Source organism: Gymnoscopelus braueri, assembly GCF_963280865.1.
Source record: "Gymnoscopelus braueri genome assembly, chromosome: 3".
Lineage (NCBI taxonomy): Eukaryota > Metazoa > Chordata > Actinopteri > Myctophiformes > Myctophidae > Gymnoscopelus > Gymnoscopelus braueri.
The window spans coordinates 52,773,033-52,791,498 of record NC_137612.1 but is presented as its reverse complement, the minus strand read 5'-3'; the positions used below and the strand labels follow the sequence as shown (position 1 = coordinate 52,791,498).

The 18,466-nt window shown below is 40.1% G+C and overlaps 1 protein-coding gene across 1 annotated transcript in view; it reads right to left on the bottom strand.

Moving 5' to 3' along the window:
• Nucleotides 1-1,498: 1,498 nt before the first annotated feature.
• Nucleotides 1,499-18,466, bottom strand: part of suclg2 (succinate-CoA ligase GDP-forming subunit beta) — a 179,129-nt gene continuing 162,161 nt past the window's right edge. The window contains exon 11 of the mRNA XM_080423817.1: nt 1,499-4,075. Coding sequence (XP_080279943.1) covers nt 3,960-4,075 — 116 coding nt within the window. The 3' untranslated portion in view covers nt 1,499-3,959. The remainder of the gene's footprint in view (nt 4,076-18,466) is intronic.

Sequence of the window (18,466 nt, the reverse complement as noted above, 5' to 3'; positions counted from 1 at the left end):
GAAACAAATGGACCAACAAACTTCAGGTTACATTAATATACTCACAGGATTTGACTGTTTGCTGGCCCTTCAAGATCCAATGGGACAGAGTTTGTCCATAAATGACATATTGGTACCAGTATTAATTAAGCCATTAAGACCGGGAACGCATCTTGTGTCATTTTAGATTTCTTTGGCTATGCGAAAATAGCAGATCTACAAGCTCATAGATCTGCAATTGTTTTTGAAAAATCGTGAAAAATCCAAAATTAGCTATAACCATTATTTTATACTTTGGCTATTTAAATTTTTTTTTTTAATCTTTGATTATATATTATATTATTTTAAAGCGAATTTTTTTTAACTCAAATCTTTGCTTCTGGGGGTCGTCCCTGGAACAAAATATTTTGAGATGGGGGTCTGCGGCCAAATACATATCATTTTTGTTGTTTGGTTGACATATCAATGGTGCTCAAACTTTTTCCATGTCAAGGACTCCAAAAAATTACACGTACAAGCTCATTGTGAGCTTGTATATCTGCTATTTTTGAATATAGCCACAGAAATCTTAATGACAGATGCGTTCCCGGTCTTAATGGATTAATGGACTATCCGCGAAACACTCCCAATTGATTGGCCGTTCAAGACAAGTCTGATTGTAAAGCTGGCATATTACGTTGTCGTAGAATGGCTGCGGGGCATTTCTTTTCAAACTATAGAGAATATCCCCGGTAGTTGTAAATACATTTTCCAAACGGCGCGTATTGATAAAGCATCTCATTCTCACACCGACTTATCAGAGTTAATGGCAGCTCGGGCCGAGGGAACGGCAGCGGGTGCAGACATTCATTACGCCTGGAATCGGCATCTGTGGAAAAAGGTTATCTGGAGGCCTGATGGCATTGTTCCACTGCCGGGATAACAAGTCGATAGCGTGCACTGCTCACAGGGCTCACAGCCACACAAAGTGCAACACATCTGCTCTCTCTCTCTCTCCACACACAGACATAGCATTTCGTCGACGTCGGGTAGAAACCTCTTATCTCCATTTCTTTTTTTTTCGTGAATTAATCCATTTAAACCTAAGGCCGATTTTCCAAGTCCTTCTAAATCTTAACAGTTTTCTGAAAAAAACTAGGTTGCTATATATATCGTTGCTGTCAGGCATAATCTCCATAAATGAAAGCCCTACTTGATCATACTACAGTGTCACACACAAGCATCAAAAGTAGCAGATCTACAAGCTTGAAACGCGGCGCGAAGCGGTGCGTTTCGAGCTTGTAGATCTGCTACTTTTGAATTTGAATCCTGAAAAGTAACAGTTTTGGACATATTTGGACATATCCACCCGACAGACCATTTATTCTACAAATGAACTCTCCCCGGAAAAAGCCAATGGCAAGACTAGACTTGAATATGTTTATACTATTTTCACCTCTCTTACTTTTGTTTGGCTTTTTGTGATCCCCCCCTCCCCCCAGGGTATTAAACCAACCAATTAAGACACATTAGGCTATCGTTGAAATTATTGCCGTTTATTTAATCTCTCAACTTATTTACACAGCCGATACACTGTATCCAACATATATGCAATCAATACACATTCATGATTACAAAATGTAATTATAACGGATGTTTTAGAGTTTATATACGTTTAAACAGATCTGTATGAAATTGTTCTTCAGACTCAAGTCATTGGCAAGTGAAGTTTACAAAGCAGTTTTCCTTCCTTCATTGAAATAGGCACAACGTTTTAGAGAGAAGAAGCACTTCACACAAACACAGTAAGTGGACTTTCACAGTGCCTGATATTGGAAACAGTCACACATCTTGTATCAGATGTATAGATGTAGTGGATGAGTACTTTTAACCACCGTCAACCTGGCATCCCTATTTTTAAAGGTGCATGTTGTCAATTTCCAGGCAGAAATTGTGAAACGTTTTCAATAGCAGACCCACACAGGCTCACGACAACGTGATGCGGACGCATCGAGGACTTGTAGATCTGCTATTTACGCCGTTTTTGAAAAATGTTGACCCCGTAACCACTTAAATGTTAAATAAATGGTGCATTTATATAGTCCCTTCATCCAAAGCGCCTTACAATCATTGTAAAAAAAAAAAGTGGATGGCGATGCATGAAGTGAACGGAGCAAAGCCCCCGTTTCAATTCCTGAGGCTAAAAACACCATATAAAGTACATATCAGATATTAAACCCATAAGAAGAGATACTACACTTGATCTTAGCCAAAAGGCTGAGAAGCGCATTTAACCTGTACATACTTAGCTCACAGACACACTGTGAAGCTTGTAGATCTATGACTATTTTTTATTTATTTTTTATCTTTTGATTATTTTCAGCTAAACTGACATGCCCAAAATCGGGACACCAGGGTTAAAGGAGAATTCCGCATTTTTTCTACTGCACCACTTGTTTTAGGATATCATAATATCATATAAAATCGTAGGAAAAACGTTGGGCGGAATTCTCCTTCAATGTGATTTAAGTGGTCGAATGGCAATGCACCGGTAATATAAGGCATTGACACCAATAGAGGCAACACAGGGGGGGGGGGGGGGGCTTCATGTAACTTCAGTATGAGCCGCTCAGAACGCGTTCGCGTGGCGTTCTCCATCAACACAGTGCATCATAAACCCAACGCCACGCTGTCATTAGCTTGTGGCTAAGCGCTAATCTAACGATTTCACACTGACGCCTTGGGAAAAGGGCTCTCTCGTGTGTACTTCCTTTGTTGCCGTCAGCCAAGCTATTAAATACATGTTTAGCAGAAAGTGGAAATGGACCCATTAATTAATATTCAACACACAAGCCCATAATTAGCGGCGGCAAATCCGCGTCAAATCTCGCCTTGCAAAGTGGAATGCTGAACAAAGAGGCGCCACAGGCCTTCCGGGTAATCTCAGAGCGCCGACAAACAATAAAGAGCTTTAAGACGGCAGAGTACAAGATTACGTGATTTCTTTCACGCCATGTGCATATAAAACAACTGGAAAACAAAAAGATCTATACCGACGAATTAATGAATCTGATGAATATGGACGTAATCACAGGGGAACACTTGCATAAAAGAAGCAGACAAATCAATTATGGCAGGGGACATGTTACAGGCGCATTAAGTGATATTTTTCGGTTTAAAACAAAAAGGTTTTTTGTTAAGAAGTTAAAGCTCTATGTTCTAATAGAGTGTCTTCAGTAACAGGGGTCTCACATGTCTCTCCAGCGCTTTAATAAACAGAAAACACATGTTCAGCTGGGTTACAGATTCCACCCAATCGGGAGAGAGAACCCCACAAAGATCTGCAAATGTTTCCGTTTTATCGCTTGCAAATTTCGCAGGACTGCATCCTGCATGAGTTCTCTCTCTTGATTGGACGAAACTGGTATCCCGATTTTCGGTTTACCGAAGAACTAGCGAGATAGGGAGAGACCGCAGTTACAGAACGAACACTTTATAGCAATGATTACTGTCAAAATATAGAGCTATTTAGCACTTATTTTTTACAAAAACATATCACTAAGACCCACTTTAACCCTTATTTAACCCCCCCGAGAACTCAGTGTACACAGTCAAAACCTGAGCGTTAATTTAACTCGAGAGAGAGAACCGTACCTGTCCGTTTGTGCACTCTTGAGAGTTAAAGTAAAGCTTGGTAATTGACTGCGAGGGGTTGTAAGCATACACTGTTAAGTCCTGAGTATTATTTCACCTCTGAGAATGTACAAACAGAGCCAAAACACGGGGTCTATAACTCAGAGAGTGTACAAATGGAACCAAATGGACCCGTACGGGTCCATTTGGTTCCATTTGTACACTCTCGGAGTTAAATTAGCTGTAAAACAGGATTTTACAGCGTAGAAGGCTGTGGTGGCTGAAGTTATGCTGGTTTCGTCAGTGATTGGCTGAAGGGACGAGGAGGGGGCGTGGTTAACAGCACAGAGAAGGGGGGGAAGGAGGGTCTATTTTTTCTTGATGGCGGCCACGGCCTTCTTGGCCGCATCGTCCAGGTCCTCGGCGGAGGTGATGGGCAGACCGCTCTCAGACAGGATCCTCTTGGCCTCCTGGACGTTGGTCCCTACAAACACACAAATATTGGAATTATTTCAACCACGGCCACCACACGCGCATGCTGATGACAACACGAACACACCAGTGGTGTAAAGTAATTAAGTACATTTATTTAAGTACTGTACTTAAGTACAATTTTGAGGTATTTGTACTTTACTTGAGTATTTCCAATTTCCAATACTTTTACTTTACTTATTTTATATAAACTTTAGTCACTAGTTACCTTTAAGATATAAAATATGATATTATAAAACATACAATCCGGACTTTTACTTGTAAGAGAGTACTTCCACATTGCAGTATTGAGCAAAGTATTGATACTGCAATGTGGAAAAACATTTGAGTACTTTTTTCACCACTGCAACACTGTGCTAGAGACAAAAGAAGAATCAATTCACACACACGCACGCACGCACACACACACACGCACACTCAAAAACACAAACAGACAGATGGATAGAGTTGTGGGTGAGTGGCGTCAAAATTCAATCACTGATCCGAAAGCAGCGTTTCTCTGTGAAGGACAATGTAACAGGTTAGCGTTGTGTGCATAATATCCACGTGTGTGTGTGTGTGTGTGTGTGTGTGTGTGTGTGTGTGTGTGTGTGTGTGTGTGTGTGTGTGTGTGTGTGTGTGTGTGTGTGTGTGGAGGGGGGAAGCAGCTGCTGGGCTTTAGGTGGTGCCTTAGAGCTGCAACCAAGCATAGACAGACAGACAGACAGCAAGATAGAGAGAATGAGCAAGAGAGACACAGAGAGAGAGAGAGAGAGAGAGAGAGAGAGCGAGAGAGAGCGAGAGAGAGAGAGCGCGCCCTGGGGCTTCCACACACAGACAGCAGACTGGCTGGCTGCCTCCCAGCCCAGTGGACTGCACAGGCAAAAAGCAGCCCTGACAACGCTGTCACAACACAGGGCAGGGGGGCACGGCAATGGAAGGGTGGCAGAGAGAGAGAGAGAGCGAGAGAGAGAGGGGTTGTTTTCGGCGTGTGGCGGACAGTGGTGTAAAGTAACAAAGTACATTTACTCAAGTACTGTACTTATGTACAATTTTGAGGTATTTTTTACTTTACTGGAGTATTTCCAATTTTCAATAATTTTACTTCTACTCCACTACATCTCAGAGGAAAATACTAGACTTTACACGACTAGAATTATTTGAAAACTTTAGTTACTAGTTACTTTGATTATTACTTAACTTAACTACTTAATTACATTAACCACTTCAGCCCTATATAAATTTTGTCCATTTGAAAATAGCCGATCTACAACCTCAAAATGCGTCGCGATGCGACGCATTGTGAGCTTGTAGATCGGCTATTGATTTTTATAAAAACAATTACATTTGAAAACTTGTGAAACGGGACATTCTGCAAAATGAGTACTTTCCGCTTTTGTACACCAGTACTTTTGTACTTTTACTCAAGTACATTTTGAATTCCGGACTTTTACTTAACAGAGTATATCTACATTGCAGTATTGAAAAAGTGAGTGCTTTTTCCACCAGCATGAAACGGGCAAAGAGACAAGAGTGAGGAGCGAGGAGGGAGGGGGAGGGGGAGTGATTGTTAGAGAGAGGGGGTCAAATGAAGCAGAAACCATGCCCATTCCCCTCTAAAACATCAGCAGCCAGCTGTTTGTGTGGCTGCTGAGTGATCTTCTCATTACACAGGTGAGACCGGTGACTACAGCACAGATGCTGCAGACAGCAGTGGAAAGGGCCGCTACGGCTACGCTTTATCACAAGAAACGTGAGGTTTGGGGGCGAAACGCAATTTACTGCTTGTTGCCCGTGTCGCAGTGTTGATTTCGTCGACTAAAAGTATGATGAAAAATGTTAGTCGACTACCTTTTTTCCACTGACAAAAACAAAATAAAAACAAAATAAAAACTAAGCTATGATGACTAAAACTAAGACTAAATATATTGACAATTTCGTCAACAAATAAAAACTAGACTAAAATGTTGAGGGACGAGTGGAGAAGAGATCCAGTAGAACTAAAAGACAAGTAATTTCATGTTTGGTTGTGCCCGGGTGTTGCGCTCTGAAAATAGCAGATCTACAAGCTCACAACGCGTCGCGCTGCGACGCGTTGTGAGCTTGTAGATCGGCTATTTTCAGCATGTATCCAAGTGTAAAATCAGCCATTATGACGCCATCAAGGCATCGCCAAAACACATTTTAGCCGACTAAATCAACTGTAGATTTAGTCGACTATCTTATGATATTTAGTCGACTAAAACTAGACAAAAACTAAACAATTTCAGATGACTAAAACATGACTAAAACTAAATGGAATTTTATTCAAAAGACTGACTAAAACTAAATCAAAATGTGCTGTCAAAATCAACACTGCTGTACAGTACAATAGTTTCATGACATCAAATTTCATCTACCTCAAAAAAAAAAAAAAACTAATGATCTTTGAACATTCAGAGGATTTTCTGTGGTCTTGGGTTTTATGAATAATTTGGCTCAGAAAAGTGCTGTGATTTGCCCCATGTCCATTAAATGTTTTTGTAAACCAGCATGTCAGGAAACCTTTAAAGAACCGGCTTCTATATGCGTTACAAATTGCAGCGCTATCTCCACCCGAGCCAACGGTCAACCATTAATTGTGCAGGATTCCCATTGCTTTCAGTGAGTTTTGTCATCATCTTTGGGGTGCGGTGTAACTTTACAATCATATATTTATGGAATTCTTGATTGCGAGAGTTTTTCTATTCAGTCTGCGAGTCTGTCCGATGACTGACATCACAGGCTTTCAACATGAAGTCAGAGAGTCCCATGTAGAGCCATGCCCGAGATTCACTTGATTCAATGTTTTTTTGTAGTGGAATATTGAGACATCGGCCTAAGTTTATGAGACTCTGTAACCTAATTCTCTAAAAAGTTTAACTGAAAACCCACTGAATGTTTGTCTGCCAGTTAAAAAAATTATAAAAAATATATAAGTTAAAGTGTGTCTGTGGGTTTTATAAATATTGAACACATGGAAAGTATTAAGAATAGCTTGTGGCTAAATAATAACTACATTGGAAAGTAAGTGGTGGAAATACTGAATACTGTAAGTGGTGGAAAAAGTACTAACATTTTTTACTTAAGTAAAAGTATCGATACTGCAATGTAGAAATACTTGCTAGCTTGTAGATCTGCTATTTACAAATGGCCGAAATGTATATAGGGCTTAAGTATGTTTTGTGATAACAATAAAAATCTACAAAGTAACAACTAACTAAAGTTTTCAAATAATTGTAGTGGAGTAAAAAGTACAATAATTTGCCTCTGAGATGTAGTGGAGTAGAAGTACAGACAGTTGGAAATTACTCCAGTAAAGTAAAAAATACCTCAAAATTGTACTTAAGTACAGTACTTGTCCATACTGTACAAGGTTTCTGCCCGACAGCAAAGACACCGTAGGTGTTCTAGTGACTTCTCATTGAGTGTGCATGTTGTGTGTGTACGTGCACATGCTTAAGGCTCGACCTTACCTCTCTTGGCTGGCGTGTAATTAAGACTGCATGATATGCCAATCCTCCCGAGGTCTGGACACCCTAATCAATAGGCCTTTCATGAGGAATTCTATTACCACTGCCACTTAACCCCTTAAGACCGGGAACGCATCCGTGTGTCGTTTTAAGATTTCTTTGGGCTATTCGAAAAATAGCAGATATACAAGCTCATAGCGCGGCACCGAGTGCCGCGCTATGAGCTTGTAGATCTGCTATTTTTGGAGAAAATAAAACCTTGAAAATGTGTGCAAATCTTTGAATATATATATATACATTTTTAACTCAAATCTTTGCTTCTGTGGGGGTCCCTGGAACAACATATTTTGAGATAGGGGGGTTCGCGGAGGACAAATACATATCATTTTGGGTGGTCCTTGACCACTGATATTATAGCAACATAAGTTTTTTCCCCCCCAAAAAAACTGTTAGGATTTAGAAGACATTTGTAGAATCCCCAGAGGTAAACATTTTAGTTAAAAAAAATGTGCATTAAAAATATACATGTATTAAAATATTTGCACGAAATTTTCACGATAAAAAAAAAAAAATGCTGATCTACAAGCTCGTAGCGCTGCACTCTGTGCCGCACTACGAGCATGTAGATCTGCTATTTTTGAATAACCAAAGCATAAAACAATGGTTTAAGTGGTTATACGCAGATGCGTTCTCCCCGGTTTTAACGGGTTAACGCCTAATATTTCATCGCTTTTGTCCAGCCAGATAAATCATTCCAAACAGATTTCTAGGGGCCCCCCGCGCGCTGCAAACAATCAATTGTGCAATGTAATTAATTAGAATAGGAAGGAGGAAGAGACCTTGTTCTGATATATAAACAGGAGGATAGAGTGTCCACACAGTCATTTTCTAATCAAACGGCACAGCATATTCTCCCGCCTTCACCCCCCCCCCCACCACCACCCCTCCCTTCGGACAAATCCATATTCTCAAAGGGTAACGCTTTCACTCACGGAGAGAATGTGTGTGTGCGTGTGTGTGTGTGTGTGTGTGTGTGGGGGGGGGTCTTATGTTCAATAGGCTGACCTATCAACTTCATTGGGTTTGACAAATCACTGCCATCATAGGGAAACACTGCTAAAAGAGACGATTAAAAAAAGAAAAAAAAATACCTGTCTAAACTTAACCCATTATTAAGACCGGGAAATCATCTGTGTGTCATTTTAAGATTTCTTTGGCTATTTCAAAAATAGCACAGAGTGCCGCGCTATGAGCTTGTAGATCTGCTATTTGTTTTGAAAATATTCTTGGAAAAATGTGTGCAAATCTTTGAATATGTGTGTTTTAAAGCAAACATGTTTAACTCCGATCTGTGCTTCTGGGGGGGGGGGGGGGGGTAGCTGGAACAACATATTTTGAGATGGGGGTCCGTGGCCGAATACAATATATCATTTTTGGGTGGTCCTTGACATGGAAAAGTTGGCGCACCGCTGATATAGCAACATACTGTTAGGATTTAGAAAACAGCATTAGATATGTATTTGGCCCCGGCCCCTCATCTCAATTGTTTTGTTCCAGGGACCCCCCCCCAGAAGCAAAGATTTGACTTACAAATGTTCGCTTTAAAAAATGATATATATATACATTTATATATATATATAGCAGATATACACACTCATGAGCTTGTATATCTGCTATATTTGAATAGCCAAAGACATCTAAAATGACATAGATTGATTGAATAGGTTAAACCGTGGAGATATAGCGCACACACACACACACACACACACACACACACACACACACACACACACACACACAGTTAAGTGCCACCATGGCCCCACTGCAGATGCATAATGCAAGGGATTTTGTGTTTTTTTTTAAACAAATACACCTACTGTTATGGAAACTGTGTATGGCAAAGGGAGAAAATAAATGCACTTTTACACATCTATTTTGTAAACTTCATAAATATTCATGAGCAGCAGCAGCGTGTATATAGTGTGTGTGTTTGTGTGTGTGTGTGGGGGCATTGTTTTATCATTGTGTACCTCTGAGTATGTGCACCGCACGGTGAGAGTTTGCATTGTGTGTGTCTGTGTGTGTGTGTGTGTGTGTGTGTGTGTGTGTGTGTGTGTGTGTGTGTGTGTGTGTGTGTGTGTGTTTTTTAGAGTTTACAATTAGACAAAGATTCAGGTTGGGGTTAGGTTTAGGATTAGACATTTAGAGGTTAGGTTAAGAATGTCCCATTTCACAAGTTTTCAAATGTATACAAATCCTTTGTAAATAGCAGATCTACAAGCTCACAATGCGACGCATTGTGAGCTTGTAGATCGGCTATTTTCAAATGGCCGAAATGTATATAGGACTGAAGTGGTTAATGTATGTTTTGTAATAATAATCTTAATCTAAAAAGTAACTAGTAACTAAAGTTTTCAAATAATTGTAGTGGAGTAAAAGTACAATATTTGCCTCGGAGATGTAGTGGAGTAGACGTAAAAGTACAGAAAATTGGAAATACTCCAGTAAAGTAAAGATACCTCAAAATTGTACTTCAGTACAGTACTTGAGTAAATGTACTTAGTTACTTTACCCCACTGGTGTGTGTGTGTGTGTGTGTGTGTGTGTGTGTGTGTGTGTGTGTGTGTGTGTGTGTGTGTGTGTGTGCACACGCGCGCGTACAGTATGTGCATACGTGCCTCTCTGTGTGCAGACAGGCTGGGTGCAGTTCCACTGTGAGCAGTAGGGGGGGCACTGATGACTTTTCTCTCAGCAGCAGAGGCGAGTCACACTGCCTGCCTGGCATGGAATGGATACAGCCCCCACTAGGTGTGTGTGTATGTGTGTGTGTGTGTGTGTGTGTGTGTGTGTGTGTGTGTGTGTGTGTGTGTGTGTGTGTGTGTGTGTGTGTGTGTGTGTGTGTGTGTGTGTGTGTGTGTGTGTGTGTGTGTGTGTGTGTGTGTGTGTGTGTGTATGTTCCACCAGCAGCCACTAGGTGCTGCCAGAGCTCTATTCACAGCATACAGACCAGTGGCTCTCAAACCATGTGTCCATGTCAAGGACACCCCAAAAATACTATGTATTTGGCCCCCTGTGGACCCCCCATCTGAAACTGTTTTTGTGCCAGGGACCCCCTTACAAGATTTGTGTTGTTAAAACGTTCGATGCTATCGGTATTAACTCATTCTTTCGTCTTTTATTGATAGTACAGTGGAGATTTGACAGGAAAGGAGGAAAGAGCAAGGGTCCGTCAGACTCGGGAATCTGACCCGGGACTCGCTGTCAGGCTGCATCAGAGCCTATATATATATCGTTGCTGTCGGGCAGAAACCTCTTATCTCCATATTTTAACTTTTTGTGTTTTTTTCATACATTAACGCCCTACTTGATCATACTACAGCGTCACATAAAAGCATCAAAAGTAGCAGATCTACAAGCTCGAAACGTGTCGCTTGTAGATCTGCTACTTTTGATGTTTTAGAATTTGAATCCTTTACTATACTTCTACTCCACTACATCTCAGAGGCCAATATTGCACTTTTTACTCCACTTACAATTATCTGAAAACTTTAGTCACTTTGCAGAATTAGATTATTATTACACAACACCATTAACCACTTCAGCTATTTGAAAATAGACGATCTACACGCTCAAAATGCGTTGCATCGCAGCGCGTTTTAAACTTGTAGATCTGCAATTTTTTTAAAACACTTTTTTATATATTTCGAAAACTTGAAATGGGGACATTCTGCATAATGAGTACTTTTACTTTTGGCACTCCAAGTACATTTTGATGCCAATACTTTTGTACTTTTACTCAAGTACATCTTGTATACTGAACTTTTCTTGTAACAGAGTATTTTTACATTGTGGTATTGATACTTTTAAGTAAAACAAATAGAGTACTTCTTCGATCACTGATTCAGAGTACAGCTATTGCCTGAATTGAATTTTGATGAGGGAATCCTACTGTATTAAATAGCAGAGTAAACACAGGTGTGTTACCAATACTACTAATTAAGGTTGTGTTCCATTCAGAGTCAGAGCTGCTATTTTGTGCACGTTGGTTCACTGGAGAGGGCTGTGCTACACTAAATGGAACGGAACTTTAATTACCGTCATTGGTAAGACCTGAGTTGTTTTTACCGTATGTCAAAAATTGCTGCATGAAAAAGGTCTGTTGCAAGCTCACTTCTTTTAGCACTACAAACTGGTAGCACTCAATAAAGTGGTCCAGGGATGACATATTTATGTCGCCGTAAAGCAGGTAATTAGCACCTTGGTTCCACAAGGTAATCTTCACAACTGAACAGCCATTCTTTCTATTTTTGAGGCTTAAATGCAATCACCAGGAGTAGAAAAACTATGCTAAAATAATATATATTTATATATGTTTTTTGATTTATCTATCGATTAATTGATTAATCTAGCTTGTTATTGAGTTCTCATACGGATCTGTCATTTGCATACAATGGCATTACTGTACATAGATTGTGTATGAAATGAAAGCCTGCCAGGTACTTATAACAAGGCGTTAATAAGGTGACGTCATGGATGGAGATGTCTCGTTCTCTTTGATCTCTGCCCTGCAGGAGTTAACGAGCATAGCCTTTTCCTCTGAAAATCGATCAAACTACAATAATGACCGTCTATCACTCTGACATATGCGTTAAGGATATAACACGTAAGCAAGCTGTGACACTTACATGGACTGTTACATTATCTGTTACATTGTTTATTTTGCTTACTTTGCAACTGTCTGCTAGATTAATAGTTTTATTGGCTTAAGAAGGTTAACTTTGCAGATGATGGGGTGCCGTTTTTTATTCAGTGTTCATATGTTTATAGGATGATGTATTTGCACTGTATTAGCCATACTGGTGACAGTAGATTTATAGTGTTGTCTGTTGACAATATTGTTGATCTGTGAGCCCAGCCCACCTGCTACTGTATACTTACAGATATAACTGCATGTAGCCTATGCTGGACTCAGTTCTTTTAATATGCAACTCTCTGGTCTAAAGGATTCTCTGACTGGTATTGTTTCATAGTGTACCAAGTTAACCATACCATACTGTGCAATAGGCTCTATGCAGAGCAGCCATATTGGAAGGAAATTGGGCCTCTTCCTTACTTCCTTCACAGGTGTTACCAATGAAGGCTCTGTTCCATTTAGTGTAGCACAGTGGTTCTCAAACTTTTTAATTTCAAGCACCCCCATAACTCTGAGAGTGTACAAATGGAACCAAATGGACCCTTACGGGTCCATTTGGTTCCATTTGTACATTTGGAACCCCCTCAAGGGACCATGAGGGTCCCTGGACCACACTTTGAGACCCACTGGTGTTTCCTATCTATTTCCTTCTATTTAACACATTGACTGCCAAGGATTGGGTTTTTGGTGAAAACAAGCTATACTCAACTGCCGATAACTACAGAATGGACGATCGCCGTTACAATGTTTTTGTAAGAGACTCATCTTTCGACCGAGACATCGTTTGTTTACGTCCGGGTTGAACAAAAAAATATTCTGTGGATCGTCAAAAAGACCCAAAGTAAGGTAAAACGGCTGGCAGTGGCGGATTAATTAATTAATTAATACCTGGCAATGAATGTGTTAACTAATGCATTTTATGTCATAGAACAAAACGTGAAAATCCCTTAAGCCTGTGTACTGTTAACCACAGACCTTATTTCAGGCATTTAACCCATTAAGACCTGAGGCCGATTCTACACATATATAAAAAATACAAAAAAATACAAAAAATACAATACAAAAAATATGAAATAAATAAAATGTAAAAATATGCTGTTCCAGAGATCCCCAGACGCAAAGATTTGAGTTACAAATGTTCGCTTTAAAAATATATATATTCAAAGATTTGCACAAAATGTTCAAGATTTAAAAAAAAATTGCAGATATACAAGCTCATAGTGCGGCACTCGGTGCCGTGCTATAGCTTGTATATCTGCTATTTTTGAATAGCCCAAAGAAATCTTAAAATGACACAGCTGCGTTCCCGGTCTAAATGGATTAACAAACACCCATTCACGAAACACAGACTTTGAGGGAGAGAATCAGGAAGGGCAAAATGCTAGCTCATTTTGCGACTATACAGACTTTGCCACTATTATGTGTTCGGTTAAGAAATGCCCACACAGCCATATTTCGCTGGCACACAAAGTCACAAAGGCAATCTCAAAATAACATTGGGAACTTTTTTGTCAGCCTATTATGGCCAATAGGCTGACAAAAAAAAAAAAAAAAGTGTCTGGGGTAGCTCAGTCGGTGGAGCACTCGCCTCTGGGTTCGATACTGGGCACCGTCAACTCAGCGTATGAGTAAAACGGCTTGCATAACTAAGACGTGCGGCATGCAGTGGTGGAAAAAGTACTATTAGTATGTTACTTAAGTATATTTTACTTAAGTAAAAGTAACAATACTGCAATATAGAAATACTCCGTTACAGGTAAAAGTCCGGAATAAAAAATTTACTTGAGTAAAAGTACAAAAGTATTGGTATCAAAATGTACCTAAAGTACCAACAGTAAAAGTACTAAAATGTTTGAAAATAGCAGTTCTACAAGCTCACAACGCGTCACTATGCGGCGCGTTGAGAGCTTGTAGATCGGCTATTTTCAAATAGCCTAGGTATAACATAGGGCTAAAGTGGTTAACGTATGTTTTAAAATATAATAATTGATATTTGCAAAGTAACTAGTAACTTACATTTTCAAATAATTGTAGTGGAGTAAAAGTACAATATTTGCCTCTGAGATGTAGTGGAGTAGAAGTAAAAGTACTGACAATTGGAAATACTCCAGTTAAGTAAAAATACCTAAAACTTGACTACATGTACGTAGTTACTTTACACCACTGGCGGTACGTACTGGAAGGTGTTGTGCTCCACCTCAACACGCGCACAAACGCGCACACACACACACACACACACACACACACACAAATGTGTGTTGGAGACAAAGAAAAGCTTAACATTTAAGCCCATAAAATGTGTCTGTATGTAAATACAAACTTCAATTACAATTTCAGCATTTAGCCTCTACGCTCTTATCCAGAGTGACTTCACACACTATATGCCATATTAGAAGTCTGCAGGAATAAAGCTTTTCTTAATCCTGACCCATTACCCCTGCAGTATGTGAATCAATCAAAGACTCAAATACCTCTGGAGACGAAGTGAAATGAGCTTTTGGTTAGTTCATTACCTACCAAATGATGTTGAGTGGGCCTTGACATATACACTAAATAATCTTCTACATTAGACGGATATCGGTTGTTTGTTTTCCGTTCAGAAAGCCAAGAAATAAGGTAGCAAAAAGTGGTATTAGTAGTATATGAAACATTTACAACCAGCATGTCAAAGCCTAGTAAGAGGCTGATGATATAAAGAGGTAGAGCGAAAGTAGGCTATGTGATGCATTTTCGTCTTTTGCATACAGTGCATACCGCTGTCTGAAAGGCCTGTGCTTACAGGTATGTATGCGTCAGAAAGAAAAATACCTGGGCACTTCGGAAGAGACTACCCAAGTAAAATACTGGATTACTGCAAAATAATAAATACGTGCAGACCAGTCGAGTGCTCCAGTATTTTATTTGGGCAGTCTCTTCAGAAGTGCCCAGGTATTTTTCTTTCTGATTCAAGTAGTGCCTGTTGAGCACCCAACCCTTCCTACCTTTAACTGGCTGAAGCGCGTTGGACTTCTCTTTGCACAGGTGTGTGTGTGGGTGCGTGTGTGTGTGTGTGTGTGTGTGTGTGTGTGTGTGTGTGTGTGTGTGTGTGTGTGTGTGTGCGCGCGCGTGCATGCACGCGTGTCTGCAGTACATGACTCTATTTAAGCCATAAAGACCTTGTCAGGGCTGAAGGAGCCATCTCACCCCTTCTGCAGGATCCACTGTCCTTTTCCTTAATTACGGGGAAAACGGCCAAATTGTCCTTAAAGAAAACAGCTGTCCCACTGCTTGACAGACAGTGGTGGAATTGGGCCTTTGCAAATCAATACGCTCTGGAATGCAGCCACCCCATCTCTCCAGACCAGATCTATATACTTTCCTCCACAGTGGCAGGGCAGCCACACCGATGTTTACATCAGCGTGTGCCAGTGTGGGAATTGGTAATTCACACTGTGGCCAAAGGGGGCAGTAGTCGCTCAATTATCTCTGTCCTCACAAAGTGTTATTCTGGACAGCACAGGGGTATGTGTGTGTGTGTGTGTGTGTGTGCCTGAGCATCAGTGATGTACAGTAACTAAGTACATTTACTCAAGTACTGTACTTAAGTACAATTTTGAGGTACTTTTACTTTACTGGAGTACTTCCAATTGTCAATACTTTTACTTTTACTCGACTACAATTATTTGAAAACTTTAGTTACTAGTTACTTTGCAGATATAAATTATATATATATTATATTATAAATCATACATTAACCACTTCAGCCCTATTTTAAACCTAGGCTATTTTCAAACATTTTAGTACTTTTACTTTTGGTACTTTAAGTACATTTTGATACCAATACTTTTGTACTTGTACTCAAGAAAATTTTGAATTCCTGACTTTCACTTGTAACAGAGTACTTCTACATTGCAGTATTGATACTTTTACTCAAGTAAAACATTTGAGTACTTTTTCCACCACACTGTGTGTGTGTGTGTGTGTGTGTGTGTGTGTGTGTGTGTGTGTGTGTGTGTGTGTGTGTGTGTGTGTGTGTGTACATGCACATGTCTCCCTTAATGTGAAAGCATGTGCGAGCGTGCTCATGTGTGTCTGTCGCAGTGCTTGAGCAAGCAAACATGGCTGTGTGATAAATCACCATGAGTGACAACATTGTCACTCATGTGCTCATGTATTCACACTTCTTTAAACAGATGCTAGGTTCATTGTTTACCTGGTATATCCTATAGTTTCAATGCACAGATTGCTATTTTGATCGTATATTGACTCTAGACTGATGCTAGGTTCTTGGTCTGCATGCTGTACAGTATGTGATTATTGCCTTGCTTATTGTAAGTCGCTCTGGACGCAAGGTCGTCTGCTAAATGCAGTGGTGTAAAGTAAACTAAGTACATTTACTCAAGTACTGTACTTTTGAGGAATATTTACTTTACTGGGGTATTTCCCATTTTCAATACTTTTACTTCTACTCCACTACATCTCAGAGGCAAATATTATGCGTTTACTCCGCTACAATTATTTGAAATCTTTAGTTACTAGGCAAATTATTATTTTATAAAACGCACATTAACCACTTTAGCCCTGTTTTATACCTAGGCTATTTGAAAATAGCCGATCTACAAGCACACAATGCGTCGCATCGCGACGCGTTGTGTGCTTGTAGATCTGCTATTTTCAAAGATTTTAGTACTTTTACTTTTGGTACTTTAAGTATATTTTGATGCCAAAACATTTGTATTTTTACTCAAGTAACATTTTGAACACAGGCCTTTTACTTGTAACAGAGTACTTCTACATGGTGGTATTGATACTTTTACTTAAGTAGAAAAATGTCAGTACTTTTTCCACCACTGGCTACATGCCTAAATTGCAATAGTAATCGTAACTGTGTCTGTGTTGCCATTACAATCTGCAACACCACACAGCAGCACCAGTTACCATTTAACACAACCCTCTGCATTCAGCAGAGTCCTAAATCGACCCCCACACCTTCCGTCTGCACACAGGAATACACAGCTCTCTCCCAAGTGTAATCAACCAGGCCTCCTTTAACTCATTAAGACTGGGAACGCATCTGTGTGTCATTTTAAGATTTCTTTGGGCTATTCAAAAATAGCAGATCTACAAGCTTGTAGCGCGGCACCGAGTGCCGCGCTACGAGCTTGTAGATCTGCTATTTTTGAAAAATCGTGAACATTTTGTGCAAATCTTTGAAGATATTATTTTTTAAAGCAAACATTTATAACTAAAATCTTTGCTTCTGGGGGGATTCTACAAAATGTCTTCTAAATCCTAACAGTAAAAAAAAAAAAAACGGATGTTGCTATATCATTTATCAGTGGTTCTCTCAACTTTTTCATGTCATGGACCCCCAAAATGATATGTATTTGGCCGCGGACCCTCATCTGAAAATATGTTGTTCCAGGGACCCCCAGAAGCAAAGATTTGAGTTACAAATGTTCGCTAAAAAAAAAGAAGATTTGCACACATTTTCACGATCTACAAGCTTGTAGATCAGCTATTTTTTAATAACCCAAAGAAATAAAAAGAAATGACACGGACGCGTTCCCGGTCTCAATGGGTTAAGTACAAAAAAATAAATGAAAGCCTCCCCAATTAAAAAGTGTGCCAGCTAATCCGTTCTGATCCCGGGGCCATTCCCAGTGCCCTGTGGTCAGTTTGGCTTGCTTAGCTGATTGATTCTGCAGCAATCTGGAGTCTGAACCCCCCGTGTGTAATGACCTGCTGCTAAAGCCTGGATTAGACTTTGGACCAGGAGAAACGGGTCAGGGTAGTCACCGGCCGTAACCTCCCGGGCGCAGCCTATTGGAGTACAGCGTTGAAACGGGGCGGGGCTGTTCAGGGGAGTGTGTGGCGGGCCAATTAGCAGGCTGTCTTCATTACTATACAGTCAAAATGAACCGTGTTAGTTTAACATTTGTAAAATCTCAGAGTTACAAATGGATGCATTAACACGGAGAATGTCGCTGTGTACTGCAGATTTTTTTCCCCTAGACTCCCGCGATCCGCGGGCGCGTAATGAGGCGATTTCTGTGCGGACAGCGATCACGGAAAATAATGCATGATTTTTCAAAGGTAGGTAGAAACACTTATTTTCGCTGGCACTGGGGTGACACTATTACACTTTTACTCGGGCAGTTAAAGAGCGTCAACTCTACAGCTGACCAATAAACAATACAAAAATGCCATGACGACACATTGAGGTTAGACAACACACTCC